Source organism: Salmo salar, chromosome 09 (assembly GCF_965601325.2).
Source record: "Salmo salar chromosome 09, fSalSal1, whole genome shotgun sequence".
Taxonomy (NCBI): Eukaryota; Metazoa; Chordata; class Actinopteri; order Salmoniformes; family Salmonidae; genus Salmo; species Salmo salar.
In genome coordinates, this window is record NC_138299.1 from 111,520,068 (window position 1) to 111,545,167 (window position 25,100).

The 25,100-nt window shown below is 43.0% G+C and overlaps 1 protein-coding gene across 1 annotated transcript in view; it reads left to right on the top strand.

Moving 5' to 3' along the window:
* Positions 1-17,763, top strand: part of LOC106612322 (cyclic nucleotide-gated cation channel) — a 35,908-nt gene extending 18,145 nt beyond the window's left edge. Inside the window, exons 5-11 of the mRNA XM_014213371.3 lie at positions 6,109-6,215; positions 6,419-6,678; positions 8,455-8,664; positions 15,092-15,370; positions 16,038-16,252; positions 16,384-16,615; positions 16,927-17,763. Coding sequence (XP_014068846.1) covers positions 6,109-6,215; positions 6,419-6,678; positions 8,455-8,664; positions 15,092-15,370; positions 16,038-16,252; positions 16,384-16,615; positions 16,927-17,148 — 1,525 coding nt within the window. The 3' untranslated portion in view covers positions 17,149-17,763. The remainder of the gene's footprint in view (positions 1-6,108; positions 6,216-6,418; positions 6,679-8,454; positions 8,665-15,091; positions 15,371-16,037; positions 16,253-16,383; positions 16,616-16,926) is intronic.
* Positions 17,764-25,100: the final 7,337 nt, after the last annotated feature.

Here is a 25,100-nt window from a genome sequence, read left to right on the forward strand (position 1 = left end):
TACTTTTTTCCCTCACTGTATATCTCCCTTACTAATTTGAAGCATCAGCTGTCAAAGCAGCTTACGGATCACTGTACCTGTACACAGCCCATCTGTAAATTCCATACCTCATCCCCATAATGTTATTTATTTTCTTGCTCTTTTGCACCCCAGTATCTCTACTTGCACATCATCTTCTGCACATCTATTCACTCCAGTGTTAATGCTGAATTGTAATTATTTCGCCTATTTATTGCTTTACCTTTCTAATCTTACTACATTTGCACACACTGTATATAGATTTTTCTGTTGTGTTATTAACTGTACATGTGTTTATTTCATGTGAAACTCTGTGTTGTTGTTTTAGTCGCGCTGCTTTGCTTTATCTTGGCCTGGTCACAGTTGTAAATGAGAACTTGTTCTCAACTGGCCTACCTGGTTAAATAAAGGTGAAATACATATATATATTTTTCTAAATCTACCAACTTTAAAAATGTAGCTCAGCAGTTACAACTGAAGTATCTGATGATCAATGAATTAGAGGGAAAGCCATTTGTTTCTTAACACATTAGTTAGGCCTGTATGCACATTTTATATAAGCACATTTTCTAATTCATTCCTCTATATTGTTGTTGCAAAATATATGTCTGGTGACTGATCAGGGCATGGGAATGGAAGAGCATCTGATAGGCTAAATTAACAAGGCATGCACAAATCACCACATGATTCTCTATCCAAAGACTGGCCAAACCTGTGTTCCTAAAAGTTCATTCAAATGCAACTATAGTTAGATCAACCAATACATCACTAGTAGTCTAGTTATAGTTAGATCAACCAATACATCACCACTAGTAGTCTAGTTATAGTTAGATCAACCAATACATCATCACTAGTAGTCTAGTTATAGTTAGATCAACCAATACATCATCACTAGTAGTCTAGTTATAGTTAGATCAACCAATACATCATCACTAGTAGTCTAGTTATAGTTAGATCAACCAATACATCATCACTAGTAGTCTAGTTATAGTTAGAAAAACCAATACATCATCACTAGTAGTCTAGTTATAGTTAGATCAACCAATACATCATGAGTAGTCTGGTTATAGTTACGTTTCTCATGATGATGTATTGCTTGGTTGCTTTTGAAGCGCTTTGAGATTGTTATGAAAAACGCTATAGAATCAAATCAAAGTTTATTTGTCACGTGCGCTGAATACAACAGGTGTAGACCTCACAGTGAAATGCTTACTTACAGGCTCTAACCAGTAGTGTGAAAAAAAGGTGTGTGTGTGTAAGTAAAGAAATAAAACGACAGTAAAAATACATTTGAAAATAAGAGTAGCAAGGCTATATACAGACACCGGTTAGTCAGGCTGATTGAGTTAGTATGTACATGTAGATATGGTTAAAGTCATTATGCATATATGATGAACAGAGAGTAGCAGTAGCATAAATAGGGGGGTTGGTGGGTGGTGGGACACAATGCAGATATTATTATTATTATTATTATTATTATTATGAATATATTATAACATGTCCAACAGGTAGGCCTACCTCTTATTTCTGAATAGGAAGAAATTGTCTCCAACACAAAACCCTTGTGTTGTTAGTAGCCTGAAGTCAATTTAAAAGACTGTTTAATTTAATTAGGCCTTCTCGAATTAGCCTACTTTCAGCACCCAGGCGCTGTCAATCTCTGCAGCTTCCACTTCATAGTAATGTAAATTATAGGAATTTTTTGAATATATGGCTTATTGTGTGGTCAATACTTTTTGTTCAATAGCTTCATTATGGGCAACAAAACGTATTGTTTTTATTCAAAAAAAACTATAGCAGTACCAAGCCTACCTCCAGCCCTCGTTCTCATCTTCGCTTTCTCCCTCATAGTTATTGCATTTTTTAAACAAATGAAGAAGAAAATAATCAGAGGAAGCCTTTGATTCACTTCCTGAGTGCCACTGTACACAGCACAGCCATTGTTTAGGCAACACAAAAGGGTTTACATCAGCAAGAGCAGGGCAGGCCAGGGCTTATGATTGGGATAGCCTATCCATTGCAGTGGGTAATGCAGGGTAGCCTAGTTTTTTATACACCATTCCAGCAGTGCAAATACTCAGGAAGGAAGGTAATTTCTTAGATATATAACTTTGCCCTGTGCTTCTCTGAGCATGCTCTTCATATACAGTGCCTTGCATAAGTATTCATCCCCTTAGTGTTGTCACGCCCTGACCTGAGAGAGACGGTTTATTTCTCTATTTTCTTAGGTCAGGATGTGGGGTGGGCATTCTATGTCATAATATTTCTATGTTTTGGCCAGGTATGGTTTCCAATCAGAGCTGTCTATCGTTGTCTCTGATTGGGAACCATACTTAGGCAGCCTTTTCCCACCTGTGTTTGTGGGTAGTTGTTTTCTGTTTTGTGCTTCAGTACCTGACAGAACTGTACGCTTTCTTTTGCCTTTGTTAGTTTTGTTCGAGTGTTTGTTTGATTCAAATAAATAATCATGAACACGTGCCACGCTGCATCTTGGTCCCCTCTCTACAACGATCGTTACAGATGTTTTTACTATTTTGTTGCATTACAACCTGTAATTTAAATTGATTTTTATTTGGATTTCATGTAATGGACATACACAAAATAGTCCAAATTGGTGAAGTGAAATGAAAAAAATTACTTGTCATAAAATTCAAAAAAATTCAAAAACTGAAAAGTGGTGCGTGCATATGTATTCACCCCCTTTGCTATGAAGCCCCTAAATAAGATGTGGTGCAACCAATTACGTTCAAAAGTCAGAATTAGTTTTAAAAAAGTCACAGGTGGTGTGCAATCCAAGTGTCACATGATCTGTCACATGATCTCAGTATAGAGTGGAAGTCGGACATTAACATACAGTTAGGTTGGAGTCATTAAAACTAGTTTTTCAACCACTCCACAAATTTCTTGTTAACAAACTATAGTTTTGGCAAGTCGGTTAGGATATCTATTTTGTGCATGACACAAGTAATTTTTCCAACAATTGTTTACAGACAGATTATTTCACTTATAATTCACTGTATCACAATTCCAGTGGGTCAGAAGTTTACATACACTAAGTTGACTGTGCTTGACATCATGGGAAAATCAAAAGAAATCAGACAAGACCTCAGAAAAAAATGTAGACCTCCACAAGTCTGGTACATCCTTGGGAGCAATTTCCAAACGCCTGAAGGTGCCACATTCATCTGTACAAACAATAGTAAGCAAGTATAAACATCATGGGACCACGCAGCCATCATACCGCTCAGGAAGGAGACACGTTCTGTCTCCTAGAGATGAACTTACTTTGCTACGAAAAGTGTAAATCAATCCCAGAACAGCAGCAAAGGACCTTGTGAAGATGCTGGAGGAAACAGGTACAAAAGTATCTATATCCACAGTAAAACGAGTCCTATATCGACATAACCTGAAAGGCCGCTCAGCAAGGAAGAAGCCACTGCTCCAAAACCGCCATAAAAAAGCCAGACTACGGTTTGCAAATGCACAAGGGGACAAAGATCGTACTTTTTGGAGAAATGTCCTCTGGTGTGATGAAAGAAAAAGAGAACTGTTTGGCCATAATGACCATCGTTATGTTTGGAGGAAAAAGGGGGAGGCTTGCAAGCCGAAGAACACCATCCCAACCGTGAAGCACGGGGGTGGCAGCATCATGTCGTGGGGCTGCTTTGCTGTAGAAGGGACTGGTTTACCCCAGAAAATAAATGACATCATGAGGTAGGAAAATTATGTGGATTTATCAAAGCAACATCTCAAGGCATCAGTCAGGAAGTTAAAGCTTGGTCGCAAATGGGTCTTCCAAATGGACAATGACCCCAAGCATACTTCCAAAGTTGTGGCAAAATGGCTTAAGGACAACAAAGTCAAGGTATTGGAGTGGCCATCACAAAGCCCTGACCTCAATCCTATAGAAAATGTGTGGGCAGAACTGAAAAAGTGGGTGTGAGCAAAGAGGCCTACCAACTTGACTCACTTACACCAGCTCTGTCAGGAGGAATGGGCCCAAGTTCACCCAGCTTATTTTGGGAAGCTTGTGGAAGGCTACCCGAAATGTTTGACCTAAGTTAAATAATTTAAAGCCAATGCTACCAAATACTAATTGAGTGTATGTAAACTTCTGACCCACTGGGAATGGGATGAAAGAAATAAAAGCTGAAATAAATCATTCTCTCTACTATTATTCTGACATTTCACATTCTTAAAATAAAGTGGTGATCCTTACTGACCTAAAACAGGAATATTTTACTAGGATTAAATGTCAGGATTTGAGAAAACTGAGTTTAAATGTATTTGGCTGAGGTATATTTAAACTTCCGACTTCAATTGTATATATACACCTGATCTGAAAGGCCCCAGAGTCTGCAACACCACTAAGCAAGAGGCACCACCAAGCAAGCGGCACCATGAAGACCAAAGAGCTTTCCAAACAGGTCAGGGACAAAGTTGTGGAGAAGTACAGATCATTGTTGGGTTATAAAAAAACGTTCAACATCCCACGGAGGACCATTAAATCCATTATTAAAAAATTGAAAGAATATGGCATTCCAACAAACCTGCCAAGAGAGTGCCGCCCACCAAAACCCACAGACCAGTCAAGGAAGGCATTAATCAAAGAGGCAACAAAGAGACCAAAGATAACCCTGAAGGAGCTGCAAAGCTCTACAGCGGAGATTAGAGTATATGTCCATAGGATCACTTTCAGCCGTACACTCCACAGAGCTGGGCTTTACGGAAGAGTGGCCAGAAAAAAGTAATTGCTTAAAGAAAAAAATAAGCAAAAACATTTGGTTTTCGCCAAAAGGCATGTGGGAGACACCCCAAACATATGGAAGAAGGTACTCTGGTACTCTGGCGCAAACCCAACACCTCTCATCACCCCGAGAACTCCATCTCCACAGTGAAGCACGGTGGTGGCAGCATCATGCTGGGGACATGTTTTTCATCAGCATGGACTGGGAAACTGGTCAGAATTGAAGGAATGATGGACGGCGCTAAATACAGGGAGTTTCTTGAGGGAAACCTGTTTCAGTCTTCCAGAGATTTGTGACTGGGACGTAGGTTCACCTTCCAGCAGGACAATGACCCTAAGCATACTGCTAAAGCAACACTTGAGTGGTTTAAGGGGAAACATTTAAATGTCTTGGAATGGCCTAGTCAAAGCCCAGACCTCAATCCAATTGAGAATCTGTGGTATGACTTAAAGATTGCTGTACACCAGCGGATCCCATCCAACTTGAAAGAGCTGGAGCAGTTTTGCCTTGAAGAATGGGAAAACATCCCAGTGGCTAGATGTGCCAAGCTTATAGAGACATACCCCACAACACTTGCAGCTGTAATTGTTCGAAAGGTGGCTCTAAAAAGTATTGACTTTGGGGGGGATGACCAGTTATGCACGCTCAAGTCTTATTTCTTGTTTGTTACACAATAAAACATATTTGGCATCTTCAAAGTGGTAGGCATGTTGTGTAAATCAAAGGATATTAACCGCCAAAAAAATCTACGTTAATTCCATGTTGTAAGGCATCAAAATAGGAAAAATGCCAAGGGGGCGGTGAATACTTTCGCAAGCCACTGTAGCCTAGGCCTATGGCCTATAGTAATCAAGACCACACTAACATAACTTGATACTGAGCGCCCAGCAGAGCATCAGGGATGAGGGGCATCATCGGGCACACATGAGATACTATAACAAGCAACTCATTATCAACCCCTGAGCGATAAGACATTTAATACTAGTAACAATTCCCTGTCTTAGGATCACCACTTTATTTCAAGAATGTGAAACCCCTGATGAGATACTATAACAAGCAGCTCATTATCAACCCCTGAGCGATATGACATTTAATCTAAATTCAAATTTTAAACAGATGACCCTCCCCCATTTTCCTCAAGGGAAATTGTGTACATTTCGACCACTCCCTTTTAGTCAACAATGTGTCTTGATTTGAAGCTACCCCACCTAGCATCAGACTGGCTGGTTCATTCTTTGCTCACCTTAAAGATATGTAGTGACAGTAATGTAGTGACAGTAAGGTAGTGACAGTATTGTAGTGACAGTAATGTAGTGACAGAATTGTTGTGTGTTCTGTGCAGGGCATGTTTTGATGAGCTTCAGACGAGTGGTGCCATCGTGTGGCTGGTGTTGGACTACCTGTGTGACGGTCTCTACATCTTGGACACAGCCGTCAGGCTACGCACAGGTCAGAGGTCAATTTCTCACAATGTGTTTCTGTCGTGTTTCTGTTCTCTTTCCTTGAATCCTCACGTCCCCTGTTCTCACCTCCTCAAAGAGCATTGGAGGACAATATCCACCCTGAGTCTGTCTGCCTACCCTGAGTCTGTCTGCCTACCCTGAGCCTGTGCCCTAACACTGATTGTGTAACTCTACCTGTTTGTTTATCAGGTTTCCTGGAGCAGGGTCTGTTGGTGAAGGACCTCTCTAAGCTGAGAGACAGTTATCTGAAGACGGTTCAGTTTAAACTAGACCTGTTGTCTATCCTGCCTACTGACCTGTTCTACCTATCTCTGGGAATACACACTCCTCTCCTCCGCTTCAACAGACTGCTGCGGTTCAACCGCATGTTCGAGTTCTTCGACCGCACAGAGACCAGGACCAGTTACCCCAATGCCTTCCGCATCACTAACCTGGTCCTTTACATACTGGTACGTGCCCCCCCCACACACACACACACACACACACACACACACACACACACACACACACACACACACACACACACACACACACACACACACACACACACACACACACACACCACTGGTGAGAGATATGTGGTACACACACAAACTAACACATTTACACACACAAGCATGCATGTGTAACCAAGTTGAATTAGTTAAACTTACAGCTCAGCTAAAAATGCCACCACCTGCACCATCCAGTGGCGAGTTGTTTGGTGGCGCAGCTGTCTAAAGTGTTTCAAACAGGGTGGTCACATGGGTATGCGAGGCTGAGGATTCAACATCGAATACCAGTTTGGGCTCATCAGCAAGGAAGCTATACTAATAAGCAAACAGAATTAAGCCAGTATATAAACACACACACACTCTAACATTAAAAAAGAGCTGATCGCGAACTACAGGAAACGGAGGAGCGAGCACACCCATATCCACATCAATGGGGTTGTATTAGTTTCTTGGCGTCCACATTACTAAGGAATTATCAAGGTCCACCCACACAGTTGTGAAGAGGGCACAACCTCGTCCCTCTCACGAGGCTGAAAAGATTGGCATGGGCCCTCAGATCTTCAAAAGGTTCTACAGCTGCACCATTGAGAGCATCTTGACTGGCTGCGCGACTGCTTGGTATGGCAACTGCAATGCACTGACTTCAAAGGGTGGTGTGAACGGCCCAGTACATCACTGCTAAGGGTGGTGTGAACGGCCCAGTACATCACTGGGAAGGGTGGTGTGAACGGCCCAGTTCATCACTGGGGCCGAGTTCCCTTCCATCCAGTACCTCTATATCAGGAGGAGAGTCCAGCCACCCAACAGGACCCTGAACAGCTTCTACCCCCAAGCCATAGACTGTTTTCTCTGCTACCGCACAGCAAGCAGTACCAGAGCACCAAGTCTGGAACCAACAGGACCCTGAACAGCTTCTACCCCCAAGCCATAGACTGCTAAATAGCTCATCAAATGGCTACCACGGACTACCTGCATTGACCCTTTTTCCAGCTAACTCTTTTGCACTGAATCTACCCACACACTCACACATACATACACACATACACACATACATATACTGACACCCCACACACACACACACACACACACACTTGAGTAATTTAGCAGACCCTCTTATTCAGAGTGACTTACAGGAGCAATTAGGGTTAAGTGCCTTGCTCATGGGCACATCGGCAGATTTTTTTACCTAGTCAGCTTGGGGATTCAAACGACAAACCTTTCGGTTACTGGCCCAACACTCCTAACCGCTAGGCTACCTATCATTGGATTAAAGGTAAAAGTTGGGTGAAAAAAATACTAAATGCCCTTACGTTGATGACTTTTAGCAAATCCAATGAGTCTGTCTAATACCCTCAGTCTGTCTAATACCCTGAGTCTGTCTACTACCCTGAGTCTGTCTAATACCCTGAGTCTGTCTAATACCCTGAGTCTGTCTAATACCCTGAGTCTGTCTGCTATCCTGAGTCTGTCTGCTATCCTGAGTCTGTCTACTACCCTGAGTCTGTCTACTACCCTGAGTCTGTCTACTACCCTGAGTCTGTCTGCTACTGATTCAACGTTATTGCATAGATTTGAGGGGTTGAAATGACTAGGAAACAATCTTGATTCAACCAGTTTTTGCCCAGTGGGTTGTTGGAAAAGGACCCATAAGTAAGCTTTTCCTGTTAGTCTACACCTGTTGACAAATAAATGTTAATTTGATTTAACCCTAACCTGCTGTTTCTCCTCCAGGTGATCATCCACTGGAATGCCTGTATGTACTACTCCTTCTCCAAGGCCCTGGGACTGGGGTCTGACTCCTGGGTGTATCCCAACCAGACCACTCTGTCGCGGGGTTACATCTACTGCCTCTACTGGTCCACCCTCACCCTCACCACCATAGGAGAGACACCGCCACCCGTACGAGATGAGGAGTTCCTCTTCGTGGTCTTTGACTTCCTGGTGAGTGTATAATGTAACCCTATACCATAAACCCTATTCCCTAGATAGTGGACTACTTTATGTCTGACATAGAACACTATTCCCTAGATAGTGCAGTACCAAGGCTATTGAGTCTGCCAATAAGAATGCAGTGATTGACAGAGTCGAAAGCCTTGGTCGGGTCGATGAAGACAGCTGCACAGTATTGTCTTTTATCGATTTCGGTTATGATATCGTTTAGGACCTTGAGCGTGGCTGAGGTGCACCCATGACCAGCTCGGAAACCAGATTGCATAGTGGAGAAGGTACAGTGGGATTCGAAATGGTCGGTGATCTGTTTGTTAACTTGGCTTTTGAAGATTTTAGAAAGGCAGGGCAGGATGGATATAGGTCTATAAGAGTTTGGGCCTAGAGTGTCTCCCCCTTTGAAGAGGGGGATGACCGCGGCAGCTTTCCAATCTTTGGGGATCTCAGACGATACGAAACAGAGGTTGAACAGGCTAGTAATAGGGGTTGCAACAATTTCGGTGGATAATTTTAGAAAGAGAGGGACCAGATTGTCTAGCCCAGCTGATTGGTAGGGATCCAGATTTTGTAACTCTTTCAGAACATCAGCTGTCTGGATTTGGGTGAAGGAGAAATGGGGAGGCTTGGGCAAGTTGCTGCGGGGGGTGCTGAAATGTTGGCCGGGTTTGGGGTAGCCAGGTGGAAGCATGGCCAGCGGTAGAAAAATGCTTATTGAAATGATCGATTATCGTAGATTTATCGGTGGTGACAATGTTTCCTATCCTCAGTGCAGTGGGCAGCTGGGAGGAGGTGCTCTTATTCTCCATGGACTGTATCGTATCCCAAAGAGGTAGAGACCTCTTATCTTGGTGCTAGGTGCAGTAGAATCCTCTTATCTTGATGTACACAGGAAACTCTGCAGCGCAGCTGAGACCGGTGTTAACCCTAACAAGCTGCTTTTTACTTTCAGTCTGCTACTCTGTGGTGATGTACACCCCTGTCCTGGCCCAAACACCACAAAGCAAGCTAAACAACTATGCCCAAACTGCGGTAAGACCGTAAGGAAGAATTCCAATGCGGTGGCTAATGACATTTGTGATTTGTTTGATCACATAAAGTGTGGAGATATCCAACACTTGTCATATGATGAATCTGTAAAGTCTCAAAGTAACATTTCGCTTGTTTGCAATGTATGCTGTGTAAATGTGGTTCCAAACATTGGGATGCTGGGCACAAGCAGGGATGATGAGTGAAATCTAGATGAGATAGTTGATGTATCAGCAGTGGGCACAGAAGATGACATGTTTGACTGTTTCAATCAGAGAGGTCTTCACTTTATCCATGTGAACGCACGGAGCCTGCTGCCGAAATTAGAGGACTTAAAACTCCTGGCTTCTAACACCCAGGCTTCAGTAGTTGCTGTGACTGAGACATGACTCGATGGGTCTACTGAGGACGATGAGGTTGAGCTACCAGGTTTAAGCATTTATAGAATAATCTGAAACTGAAATGGTGGCAGTGTGTTTTTACTAGGAAGGATGTGCATTTTATCCCTTGTTCAGATCTGAAAATGGATGGTCTTGAGGTTGCATGGGTAGAAACACTTCTTCCTGAATGTCGTCCTGTACTGGTTGGTCTGTGTTATCGGCCTCCTAAGCAGAAGAATGTCTATGATTGAACTGAATTGCTGTGATCACAATGTATTGGCTGATAGAGAATGTATTCTGATTGGTGGTTTTAATACAAATGTACAGTTACCATCCCAGAGAAATACACTAGTAAATGCCCTGGATAACTTTAATCAGTTATTTGGACTGAAACAACTGATTGTTGAGCCAACCCGGGTGTGTATTGACAGTAAATCAACTTTGGATTTGATTATTGTATCAGACCAAGAGAACGTCTGTCAGTCAGGAGTCTTAAATATTGGTTTTAGTGATCATATGGTAACCTGCTGTACCCGTAAGACATCCAAACTGCTACTAGAGACAGGTAATAACTACATGAAGGTACAATCTATAAAACAAAACTCAAAGGAACGTTTTGCAGAAGGACTTGGACATTTGGATTGGTCTCATGTACTAAACTGTGATGTCACTTCACCCCTACCTACATGTACAATTTACCTCAACAAACCTGTACCCCCGCACACTGACTCGGTACCGGTACCCTCTGTATATAGACTCGTTATTGTTATTTTATTGTGTTACTTTCTATTATTTTTTATTTTATTTTATTTGGTAAATATTTTCTTAACTCTTCTTGAACTGCACTGTTGGTTAAGGGCTTGTAAGTAAATATTTCACGGTAATGTCTGCACTTGTTGTATTCGGCGCATGTGACAAATTAAAGTTTGATTTGATCAAGCTTGGTATCTTTTTAACAATCTGTTTCTGTCTGCGCTCAACTCTCTGACTCCAATGAAACAAATTAGAATCAAACTAGCGGTCAGGGAAATGGATCACTTCTGAGATCTTAGAAAAGGAAAAGGGATCGCTACCTGGCCAGATTCAGAAGGACAAATCTACAATACGATTATGATGGTTATATTAACTGTAGAAACCAGGCAAGATACAAAATGGATAAGGCCAAATCCTAACATTACATAGACACTGTTAATGACAACTTACATCAGCCTCGTAAACTGTGGAACATTTTAAAGGACAATGGCTCAAAAGCTCTACATAAGGGAAAATCCTGTAGTATTAACCTGGATATTGATGATGTTTCATGTTATGACCAGGCAAAGGTTGCTAATTATTTTAACCCAGTTTTAACAACTATAGCCTCATATCTGGTTAATAAGTTACCCACCTACTCTGGACACCATGGCCAGTCTTTATTAACAACTTTTACCATAGCAAAGGATCACTAATGATTTGTTTGAGCTGTGCATGGTAACAGAGGACAAAGTTTCCAATCTACTATGCTTAATGAGCACCAACAAAGCAACTGGGCTGGATAACCTTCCAGCAAGATTCATAAAGGATAGTGCTTGTGTCACTGCTAAAATGATAACTCATATTGTAAACCTTTCTATTACTAGTGGTACGTTTCCCAATGATCTCAAAACAGCCCTGGATGGTTCCACTCCACAAGAAGAGCAGTAAAACAAATGTAGGAAACTACAGGCCTGTGTCAATCCTCAGAACCTCATCCAAAGTTGTTGAGAGATTAGTTTCTAATCAACTTGAAGGATACCTTCTGGAGAACAATCCTCTTTCTGAACTCCAGTCTGGCTTTAGAACAGCTCATTCCACTACTTGCCTTATCCACCTTTTTGACCACATTAAGCAGGAAAGTGAGAAGTGGAACTATACAGCTATGGTCATGTTAGACTTGTAGAAAGCTTTTGACACTGTGGACCAATGATATTCTCCTGATGAAACTGAAATGCAGGGGTCTAAATGATGTAGCAGTGGTTTAGGTCTTATCTGACCAACACAACACAAGTATGTAATGTTGGTGATGTCAGAGGCCAAAGAAATATCCTGTGGAGTACCACAGGGATCCATTTTAGGGCCTCTCTAATTTCTAATAATATGTTCATGTATTTATTTATTATTATTTATAATTTATAATTTACATGTAGTGTGTGTATCTATCAGTTACACATTTATTTGTATTTATTTATTTAACCTTTTATTTAACTAGGCAAGTCAGTTAAGAACATGTTCTTATTTACAATGACATCCTACCAAAAGGCAAAAGGCCTCCTGTTGGGACGGAGATGAAAACAATATATATATATATATATATATATATATATATATATATATATATATTGGTCAACACACATCACTACAAGAGAGAGACAACACTACAAGAGAGAGACACCACACCACTACAAGAGAGAGACAACACAACACTACATAAAGAGAGACCTAAGATAACATAGCAAGGCAGCAACACATCACTACAAGAGAGACAACACAACACTACATAAAGAGACAACACAACACTACATAAAGAGCGACCTAAGACAACATAGCAAGGCAGCAACACATCACTACAAGAGAGACAACACAACACTACATAAAGAGAGACCTAAGACAACAGCATGGTAGCAACATGACATGGTAGCAGCACAAAACATGGTACAAACATTATTGGGCAAAGTCAACAGCACAAAGGTCAAGAAGGTAGAGACAACAATACATCACGCAAAGCAGCCACAACTGTCAATAAGCGTGTCCATGATTGAGTCTTTGCATGAAGAGATTGAGATAAAACTGTCCAGTTTGAGTGTTTGTTGCAGCTCGTTCCAGCCGCTACCTGCAGCGAACTGTAAACTGTACCCAGGGATGTGTGAGCTTTGGGGACTTTTAACAGAATGTGACTGGCAGAACGGGTGGAGGATGAGGGCTGCAGTAAATATCTCAGATAGGGGGGAGTGAGGCCTAATGATATGCCAGATACAGTAAAGTGCAAAATCCTGCTTTATGCTGATGACTCAACCATGCTGGTATCAGGGAAGGATACAGATTACATAGAGAAGACCCTGAGTAAGGAATTGCATTTTGTTACAGAGATTGGTTGATGGACAACAAATTGTCACTACATTTGGGAAAAACTGAATTGATTTTGTTTTTAACAAAACGTAGATTGCTTAGGGCTGACAAGATAAAGGTAAACTGTGGAGATTGAATCTAAAACAAGTGTAACGTATCGTAGTTTGTCTCTAGATCAATCCCTTTCTGAAGACTTCGAAAATTCTTTCTAAAATTGCGAACAAATTGACGTTTTGATATCGTAACACTAAATATTTTAACATCAAAGGTAAGAAACTGCTTGTCTCAAACTTGATTCAGTGTCATCTGATTATGCCTGCTCTGCTTGGTATAGTGGGCTATCAAAAACAGCTGAACAAGTTAACTCAGGTCAAGCAAAATAATGTTACCAGGTATATGCTGAATGTCCCCCCCCAGGACCCACATAATTTTCAGGTATATGCTGAATGCCCCCCCCCCAGGACCCACATAATGTTATCAGGTTTGTGCTGAATGTCCCCACCCCCCCCAGGACCCACATAATGTTATCAGGTATATGCTGAATATCCCCCCCCCCCAGGACCCACATAATGTTATCAGGTATATGCTGAATATCCCCCCCCCCCAGGACCCACAATGTTATCAGGTATATGCTGAATGCCCCCTCCCCCCCAGGACCCACATAATGTTACCAGGTATATGCTGAATGCCCCCCCCCCCCCCCAGGACCAACATAATGTTACCAGGTTTATGTTGAAAGTCCCCCCTCCCCCCCTTAGGACCCACATGGGGCTACAGGAGTCCTGGGAGGTTGCCTTTGGTGTCCAGATTGGACCAACTTAATTATATGTATGATTTCTTAAATGATCGTGCCCCAGGTTATATGAAAAACCACATTGATATGGTCTATAACCAACACAGTCACAATACCAGAGCTTGTGTTGTCTTGTAAAATCCCAAGAGTAAACACTACAACGAGGAGCAGGTTTTTCTATACAGGCATTTGTCTATGGAATAGCTTCCCCTTGGAGATCAAGCAGGGAAAAAGTAGAAATAGCTTTAAAAAGCAGGCAAAGGTTTTCATTTGTCAAGGTTGTCTCAGTAAGGGAAACCACTCACTGCCCCTTGTGCCCCCTGCTGTTGGTCAGGTGTATTTATCTGAATGATAGGTATGATGTGCAATTATAGATTGTTTTAATGTAAAATGTTTATTGATATTGAAGGTTAGGGAAAATTGCAGTGAATAGTGCCACTTTTAACTTGTCAATATAAATGAATGTATTTATGTTAATTTGTAATTTAGTCTTGCCTTTTAATCATTATATGTATTGTTTTTACCATCGACGACCACTTTGGAAACAACCGTTTTAATTAATACTTTCAAATATTATCCTCTGGATCCACATTCTATATTTTGTTGTATGTCTGTTTCTCAAAATTAATTATATTAAAATCAATATCCTAGATAGTGCTCCCTATTCCCTAGATAGTGCACCTTATTCCCCAGATCAGATACACTCTTAGGAAAAAGGGTTCTTAAATGGTTCTTCAGCTGTCCCCATAGGAGAACCCTTTTCGGTTCCAGGTAGAACCCTTTTTGGTTCCAGGGAGAACCCTTTTTGGTTTCCATGTAGAACCCTCTGTGGAAACCTTCACATACTGTGTGTCTTAGCAACATTGGCATATTGGGTGTCTTAATCCTAGAATATTAGCATATTGGGTGTCTTAATCCTAGAATATTAACATATTGGGTGTCTTAATCCTAGAATATTAACATATTGGGTGTCTTAATCGTAGAATATTAACATATTGGGTGTCTTAATCCTAGAACAATAGCATATTGGGTGTCTTAATCCTAGAATATTAACATATTGGGTGTCTTAATCCTAGAATATTAACATATTGGGTGTCTTAATCCTAGAATATTAACATATTGGGTATGTTCATTTTAGGTGGGCGTGTTGATCTTCGCCAGCATCGTGGGGAATGTGGGAGCCATGATCTCCAACATGAACGCTACGCGGGCAGAGTTCCAGAGCCGCATCGACCAGGTAAAACACTACATGCAGTTCAGACACGTCAGCCGTGACCTGGAGCACCGTGTCATTCGCTGGTTTGACTACCTCTGGACCAATCAGAAGGCGGTAGACGAACAGGAAGTTCTGAAGAGCCTGCCCAATAAACTGAGGGCTGAGATCGCTATCAATGTGCACCTGGAGACTTTGAAGAAGGTAGAACCCACACCCACAAACACATACTCTCACACACTTGCTGTCCAATCTCTTCACCTCCCTCTCTTTCTCTCTCCCCCTCTCTCGAGGTGTGTAACTTCCAGGACTGTGAGGAAGTAGAGTTGGTATTGAAGTAGAGTTGGTATTGAAGCTGTTTCTACTTCTCCCTCTCGGCCTCTCTCTCGGCCTGCCTTCTCCCTCTCGGCCTCTCTCTCGGCCTGCCCTCTCCCTCTCGGCCTGCCTCTCTCTCTCTCGGCCTGCCTCTCTCTCTCTCGGCCTGCCTCTCTCTCTCTCGGCCTGCCTTCTCCCTCTCGGCCTCTCTCTCGGCCTGCCTTCTCCCTCTCGGCCTGCCTCTCTCTCTCTCGGCCTGCCTCTCTCTCTCTCTCGGCCTGCCTCTCTCTCTCTCTCGGCCTGCCTCTCTCTCTCTCTCGGCCTGCCTCTCTCTCTCTCTCTCTCGGCCTGCCCCTCTCTCTCTCTCTCTCTCTCTCTCTCGGCCTGCCCCTCTCTCTCTCTCTCTCTCTCTCGGCCTGTCTCTCTCGCTCTCTCTCTCTCTCGGCCTGTCTCTCTCGCTCTCTCTCTCGGCCTGCCTCTCTCTCTCCTCCTCTCTCGGCCTGCCTCTCTCTCTCCTCCTCTCTCTTCTCCTCCTCTCTGTCCCCCACTCTTCTAGGTGCGTATCTTCCAGGACTGTGAAGCAGGCCTGCTAGTAGAGTTGGTATTGAAGCTGCGTCCCCAGGTCTTCTCTCCAGGAGACTATATCTGTCGTAAAGGAGACATTGGGAAGGAGATGTACATTATTAAAGATGGCCGCCTGGCGGTGGTGGGAGATGATGGAGCTACTCAGCTGGCCATGCTCACTTCAGGAAGCTGCTTCGGGGAGATCAGGTAGGAGGGGGTGGGGGTGTGTGGGCGTGGGAGTGTGTGTTAGTGTGTGTGTGTGATTGCACGACTGTGCGTGTTTTTGTCTAATTGTTGTTACATAAATACTATAATGTTTGTGTGTTTCCCTCTGTCAGCATCCTGAACATCCGGGGCAGTAAGATGGGAAACAGGAGAACAGCTAACATCCGTAGCCTTGGTTACTCTGACCTGTTCTGTCTGTCTAAGAGAGATCTGACCGAGGCACTCAGCGACTTCCCTCATGCTAGAACCCAGTTGGAGCAGAGGGGGCGGGACATCCTCAGGAAGGAGGGGCTACTGGATGAAGTGGGAGGAGATAGCCTGGGAGTGGAGGAAATGGAGGAGAAGGTGTGTGTTTGTTTGTTTGTAAGGAAGCACAACATGCATAGCAAGATGATTGAGGTGGACACATTAAAGACCTATGTGTTTCCTGAATGGCCCCCATAGAGGACTCTAGCCTCAAGGACTGCCCCCATAGGACTCTAGCCTCAAGGAGTGCCCCCCGTAGGACTCTAGCCTTAAAGACTGCCCCACTAAGAGTATACGGAAGACTCATTTTCCTCATGGGCCTCACATAGGAGACAAACTGGAAGTGTGTGTGAACCGGTTACAGAATTATAATACTCATCATCATCATCTTAACTACTGTCCTCTTATAGGTGGAGAAGTTGGAGGCGTGTGTGGATCGTCTCCAGACGCGGTTGGCACGTTTACAAATGGAGTATGCCACCGCGCAGCAACGTCTAAAGCAGCGAATCACGGCTCTGGAACACAGCGTCGGCACCACGGTTACCGTCGGAAGCGGTTTGCTGTCCGACGCCGACGGCAACGAGAGTGGCGGTGATGACGGAGCACGCAGTGAGATCAACATCAGACTGTGACAACAACGCTGTATCGCCATTGAGACAGCTGGAAGAGCGTTTATCTTATATACTCTCTGTTTTATTTAGTTAGATTTATATTTTTGTGGCAGATTTGTGGCAGATTTGATATCTGTTGTTCTTGTTGTTTATGTCTGTAAGCAGGGTGTCGCTGTATTTAATGATGGTGTAACGCTGAATCTACCTGTAAGCTACTGTATGTTCAACAATGTAAAAACAAAACTGTCTCCTGAAAAACATGTTGAAGAAATTATTTCACTTTAAATTCCTGTTAATGACAACCCAAATAATAACTTCCAATAGTTTTTTTTTTACTTGATGGTTATTTTGGAAATAACAGAGCTCTCTCTACCAGGCGGTTGAGAAGTCAACAGGAAATAACAGAGCTCTCTCTACCAGGCAGTTGAGAAGTCAACAGGAAATAACAGAGCTCTCTCTACCAGGCAGTTGAGAAGTCAAAAGGAAATAACAGAGCTCTCTCTACCAGGCGGTTGAGAAGTCTGAGGGTCATACCAGCAATGCCATATTAGAATGTCAATTTCCATACAATTTTACTAATTTCAACAATATTTAAAAAAAATACTTTAGATCTGCTTCAATGGCAACTATAGGTCAAATAAGGACTAATGTCAAATGTTAATAAAATATGGTAATCTTATATGTCCAAGCATGAATATTCAATTACTTGAAAACACATACATTTTAATGTGGTGTATAGTGCAATGTCTCTCAAAATGGTTTTCTTAAATTTGAAATGATCCAGGTTTCCCAGGTGATTTGATTTATTAGGATCCCCATTAGCCAATGCCAATGGTGACAGCTAGTCTGACACATAATGAAAAAGACAGTACAGACAAAATAATGTATAATTGACATATAGTGTATGCATCTATCAGTTACACATTTATTTGTATTTAACTAGGCAAGTCAGTTGACAGCCTACCCCAGCCAAACCAGGATGACGCTGGGCCAATTGTGCGCTGCCCTATGGGACTCCTAATCACGGCCGGATGTGATACAGCCTGGATTTGAACCAGGGACTGTAGTGATCCAGTGAGATGCAGTGCCTTAGACCGCTGCGCCACTCGGGAGCCACATACATATCAGTACATACACACAACAAGTAGGTCACATGGAGGAGAGGCGTTGTGCCATGAGGGAAAGGGGGATACCTTGTCAGTTGTACAACTGAATGCATTCAACTGAAATTAGGTGTTGCTTTATTCGTTTTTGAAACCAGGTATGCTGTTCACTGTATAAGATGGAAGGGAGTCCCATGCACTCATGGCTCTGTATAATACTGTATGTTTCCTTGAATTTGTTCTGGACCTGGGGTCTGTGAAAAGACCCCTGGTGGCATGTTTGCTGGGGTAAGTGTGTGTGTCAGTGCTGTGTGGAAGTTGACAGTGCAAACAATTATGAATTTCCTACACGTTAATATTTCTTATAAAAACAAGAAGTGACGCAGTCAGTCTTCCTCGACTCTTAGCCAAGAGAGACTGGTGGGCACGGTGTTGATACAGTATAGCCCTCTGATTACGATGAAGAGCAAGACGTGCCACTCTGTTCTGGGCCAGCTGCAGCTTAACTAGGTCTTTCATTGCAGCACTTGACCATATGACTGGACAATAATCAAGATAAGACAAAACTAGAGCCTGCAGGACTTGCTTTGTGGAGTGTGGTGTCAAAAAAGCAAAGCATATCTTTATTACGGACAGACCTCTCCCCATCTTTACAACCATTGAATCTATATGTTTTGACCATGCCGGTTTACAATCTAAGGTATTATCAAGTCATTTAGTCTCCTCAACTTGTTCAACAGCCACACCATTCATTACCAGATTCAGCTGAGGTCTAGAACTTAGGGAGTTATTTGTACCAAATACAATACTCTTAGTTTTAGAGATGTTCAGGACCAGTTTATTACTGGCCACCCATTCCAAAACAGACTAACTCTTTGTTAAGGGTTTCAGTGACTTCATCTGCGGTTGCTGATGTGTATATGGTTGAATCATCAGTATACATGGACACACATGCTTTGTTTAATGCCAGGTCATTGGTAAAAATAGAGAAGAGTAGAGGGCCTAGAGAGCTGCCCTGCGGTACACCCCACTTTACATCAAATCAAATGTATTTATATAGCCCTTCTGTAACAGCTGTCTATGGAAGTAGACCAAGGTGCAGCAGAGGATGTGTTCATCATTAGAATTTTAATAGAACAACGTGAACACTATACAAGAAAACTGACAGCCAAAACAGTCCTGTCAGGTGCAAACACTAACAGAAACAATTACCCACAAAACCGAAAGGAAAAACATGCTCCTTATGTGTGACTCCCAATCAGCAACAACGAGCTTCAGCTGTGCCTGATTGGGAGCCACACACACGGCCCAAAACAAAGAAATACAAAAACATAGACAAAGGAACATAGAACGCCCACCCAATGTAACACCCTGGCCTAACCAAAATAAAGAACAAAAAAACCCTCTCTATGGCCAGGGAGTTACACCTTCTTACATCAGCTGATATCTCAAAGTGCTGTACAGAAACCCAGCCTAAAACCCCAAACAGCAAGCAATGCAGGTGTAGAAGTCATTTACATGTTTGACATTAGAGAAGCTTCCATTAAAGAAAACCCTCTGTTCTATTAGATAGCTCTCAATCCACGATATGGAGGTTGAAAACCCATAACACACGTTTTCTCAACAATAGATTATGGTCAATAATAACAAAGGTTGCAATGAAATCTAACAGTACAGCTCCTACAACCTTCCTATTATCAATTTATTTTAACCACAATGGCTAACCGTTTTGTGGGCTGCATTTAAGCTCTGAAGAAAACCCTGCTAGCTTGATAGGCAGCTAGCTGGCAGCTAGTTTAGCTACTACGCCAAGCAGCTCCTCAGACCTGGCCTTGGTCAGCAGGATCACTGGACAGATAGTAGCTTTCCCAGCAACTGATGCCAACCGCATCACTGGAACCAAAATCAAAAAGGTAGCTAGCTAGTAACCAAACTTTTTCAAAAGACTTTCAAAACTTTCCAAAACAACAAACTTTCCAAAACAACAAACCGAGCTCTCCCTCATTACACATTCCGTGTACAACAGCATTAACTTTTGAGATAATATAAAGTTCCATCTTTTATTACAATTATAGTCATTATTGTATAGGTGACCTTAAGTCATTATTGTATAGGTGACAAGTCATTATTGTATAGGTGACCTTAAGTCATTATTGTATAGGTGACCTTAAGTCATTATTGTGTAGGTGACCTTAAGTCATTATTGTATAAGTGACCTTAAGTCATTATTGTGGAGGTGACCTTAAGTCTGAAAATTTACTCATTTACCCCATTGGTCAGGAAATGTGGTTTAACCAATTCATGTGTTCTAATATAGTATGTTGTCAACAATTCAATAATACTTTTCACCAAAATAAGTATATAAAAAAAATAAAAGTACCTTATTCTTAGTCTACCTTTTATTGACATATCAACCACTTGTTTGAGCACAGATTATTTTTTATCTAGCTTTTTAGCCTTTTAAATTGTAACTATTTATATTAATATTCCTACAGTTCAAGGTCTCTATTAACAGGAATGGTTTTGCTAGCACAGACTGGAATATGTTCCGGGATTCTTCAAATGGCATTGAGGAGTACATCACATCAAACATTTGCTTCATCAATAAGTGCATCGATTACTTTGCAAACACAGTGACTGTACGTACATACCCCAACCAGAAGTCATGGATTACAGGCAACATTCGCACTGAGCTAAAGAGTAGAGCTGCCGCTTTCAAGGAGCGGGACTCTAACCCGGAAGATTATAAGAAATCCCACTATGCCCTCGGACAAACCATCAAACAGACAAAGCATCAATACAGAACAAAGATCGAATCAGCTACACCGGCTCCTACTCTCGTCGGATGTGGCAGGGCTTGCAAAGTATAACCAACTACAAAGGGAAGCACAGACGAGAGCTGCCCAGTGACACGAGCATATCAGATGAGCTAAATAACTTCTATGCTCGCTCCAAGGCAAGTAACACTGAAACATGCATGAGACCATCAGCTGTTCCGGACGACTGTGTGATCCTGCTCACCGCAGCCGATGTGAGTAAAACCTTTAAACGGGTTAACATTCACACAGCCGCAGGGCCAGATGGACTACCAGGACGTGTAGTCCGAGCATGCGTTGACCAAATGGCAAGTGTCTTCACTGACATTTTCAACCTCTCCCTGACTGAGTCTGTAATACCAACATGCTTCAAGTAGACCACCATAGTATTCTTGGGCACAGGGACTAAGGTAACCTGCCTAAATGACTACCGACCCATAGCCATGAAATGCTTTGAAAGGCTGGTCATGGCTCACAACAACACCATTATCCCAGAAACCCTAGACTCGCCCCAACAGATCCACAGATGATGCATTCTCTATTGCACTCCACACTGCCCTTTCACACCTGAGAACGCTATTAATTGACTACAGCTCAGCGTTCAACACCATAGTGCCCTCAAAGCTCATCACTAAGCTAAGGACCCTGGGACTAAACACCTCCCTCTGCAACTGGATCCTGGACTTCCTGACGGGCCGTCCCCCAGGTGGTAAGGGTAGGTAACAACACATCCGCCATGCTGATCCTCAACACAGGGGCCCCTCAGGGGTGCGTGTTCAGTCCCCTCCTGTACTCCCTGTTCACTCATGACTGCACGGCCAGGCACGACTCCAACACCATCATTAAGTTTGCCAATGACACAATAGTGGTAGGACTGATCACTGACAACGATGAGACAGCTGTAGGGAGGAGGTCAGAGACCTGACCGTGTGGTGCCAGGACAACAACTTCTCCCTCAATGTGATCAAGACAAAGGAGATGATTGTGGACTACAGGAAAAGGAGGACCAAGCATGCCACCATTCTCATCGACAGGGCTGTAGTAGAGCAGGTTGAGAGTTTCAAGTTCCTTGGCGTCCACATCACCAACAAACTAACATGGTCCAAGCACACCAAGACAGTCTTGAAGAGGGCACGACAAAACCTATTCCCCCTCAGGAGCCTGAAAAGATTTGAAATGGTCCTCAGATCCTCAAAAGGTTTTATAGCTGCACTATTGAGAGCATCCTGACGGGTTGCATCACTGCCTGGTATGGCAACTGCTCGGCCTCCGACCGCAAGGCATTACTGAGGCTAGTGCGTATGGCCCAGTACATCACCGGGGCCAATCTTCCTGTCATCCAGGACCTCTATACCAGGCGGTGTCAGAGGAAGGCCCTAAACAGCTTCTACCCCAAAGCTATAAGACTCCTGAACATCTAATCAAATGGCTACCCAGACTATTTGCATTGCCCCCCTCTTTTCTACGCTGCTTCTATTCTCTGTTATTATCTATGCAGTCACTTTAATAACTCTACCTACATGTACATATTACCTCAATTACCTCGACACCGGTGCCCCCACACATTGACTCTGTATTGGTACCCCCTGTATATAGCCTCCACATTGACTCTGTACCGTAACCCCCTGTATATAGCCTCCACATTGACTCTGTACCGTAACCCCCTGTATATAGCCTCCACATTGACTCTGTACCGGTACCCCCTGTATATAGCCTCCACATTGACTCTGTACCAGAACCCCCTGTATAGAGCCCCACTATTGTTATTTCCTGCTGCTCTTTAATTATTTGTTATTCTTATCTTTTACTTTTTTTATTCTTCTTAAAACTGCATTGTTTGTTAAGGGCTTGTAAGGACGTGTTTCACTGTAAGGTCTACACCTGTTGTATTCAGCGCATGTGACAAATACAATTTGATTTGATTTGATTAATCCCTCAACAACTGAATTCCTGCCTTTTATGCAATATCTTTGGTGAGTGATTTAGTGTTTTCTTACACCCCTCTGAGTGGGACAGCTTACAGTGCCACAACACTGAACTGCAGCAACCCAAAAGGATACCAATTATGTCAATTGCAGCAGGAGGGTTGGGGGAGTTGACCAATCAGTTCAAGTGAAATTATTTTCATATCCACTTCTTTTGTCAAAACATGCTCTACCAGATGGTTGAGAATGGGGTTAAAGCACTGGTCACCATCACAATCCACTGGTCGATCTCCAAGGCATTCCTAGTCCATCACGATCCACTGGTTGATCTCCAAGGCATTCCTAGTCCATCACGATCCACTGGTCAATATCCAAGGCATTCCTAGTCCATCACGATCCACTGGTCGATCTCCAAGGCATACCTCGTCAATCACGATCCACTGGTCGATCTCCAAGGCATGTACCAAGTCAATCACAATCCACTGGTTGATCTCCAAGGCATACCTAGTCAATCACGATCCACTGGTTGATCTCCAAGGCATACCGAGTCAACCACGATCCACTGGTCGATCTCCAAGGCATACCTAGTCCATCACGATCCACTGGTCGATCTCCAAGGCATTCCTAGTCCATCACGATCCACTGGTCGATCTTCAAGGCATACTTAGTCCATCACGATCCACTGGTCGATCTCCAAGGCATACCTAGTCCATCACGATCCACTGGTCGATCTCCAAGGCATACCTAGTCCATCACGATCCACTGGTCGATCTCCAAGGCATTCCTAGTCAATCACGATCCACTGGTCGATCTCCAAGGCATTCCTAGTCAATCACCAAACATTTCAGTAAAAAACGATAAAGCCTTTTTTATTTGTCTCGGGCTGTTGGCGGTAGATGCACCCGATTCAGCTGCCCTGCTGGCCGGGTAGGCAAACTGTTCCCATTTTGAACCATTTGAAGTGTCTGGAGGTACAAATTATGCCTTTGCTGTGGGCCCGGAGAGCAAATCAAGTGCACTATAGGCCTACCGCTGGCCAATCAGATGGCTCAGATTATTGTGTCTGCTGTAACCTAGCAGGCTTAAAAGAAAGCTACAGCAAATTTGATACTGTGAGATTTGTAAAACAATGACTAGAGACTGTCCACAAATACAGGAAATATTTTACAGTGCATTTGAAAAGTATTCAGACACCTTGACTTTTTCCACATTTTGTTACGTTACAGCCTTATTCTAAAATTGATTTAAAAAATCCTCATCAATCTATATACAATACCCCATAAAGTGAAAACAGGTTTTTAGACATTTTGTTATATTAAAAATAAAAAACAGAAATACCTTATTCGTATAAGTATTCAGAACCTTTGCTATGAGACTCAACATTGAGCACAGGTGCTTCCTGTTTCCATTGATCATCCTTGAGTTGTTTCTGCAACTTGATTGGAGTCACCTGCGGTAAATTCAATTGATTGGAAAGGCACACACCTGTCTATATAAAGTCTCACAGTTGAAAGTGCATGTCAGAGCAAAAACCAAGCCATGAGGTCGAAGGAATTGTCCGTAGAGCTCCGAGTCAGCATTATGTTGTGGCACAGATCTGGGGAAGGGTACCAAAAAATGGTCAGGAAGGTGACCAAGAACCCAATGGTCACTCTGACAGAGCCCCAGAGTTCCTCTGTAGAGATGGGAGAACCTTCCAGAAGGACAACCATCTCGGCAGCACTCCACCAATCAGGCCTTTATGTTAAAGCGGTCAGATGGAAGCCACTCCTCAGTAAAAGGCACATGAAGGACTCTCAGAAACAAGATTCTCTGGTCTGATGAAACCAAGATTGAACACTTTGGCCTGAATGCCAAGCGTCACGTTTAGAGGAACCCTCCATACAGTGAAGCATGGTGGTGGCAGCATCATGCTGTGGGGATGTTTTTCAGCAAAAGGGACTGGGAGACTATTCAAGAAAAAAGAAAAGAGGGTAAATGTGGCACCTCCCTCTGCGGTCCTGGGCATCGCCTCCCCTTCCGGGGACTGTGCCGGGACACGCTTCCACATTGATGGCCCCTGCGTCTTGGTCCCGCGCTGGGACTTTGCCGCTGGCTGGCCAGGTCCCTCTAGCACCGACTAATCTGGT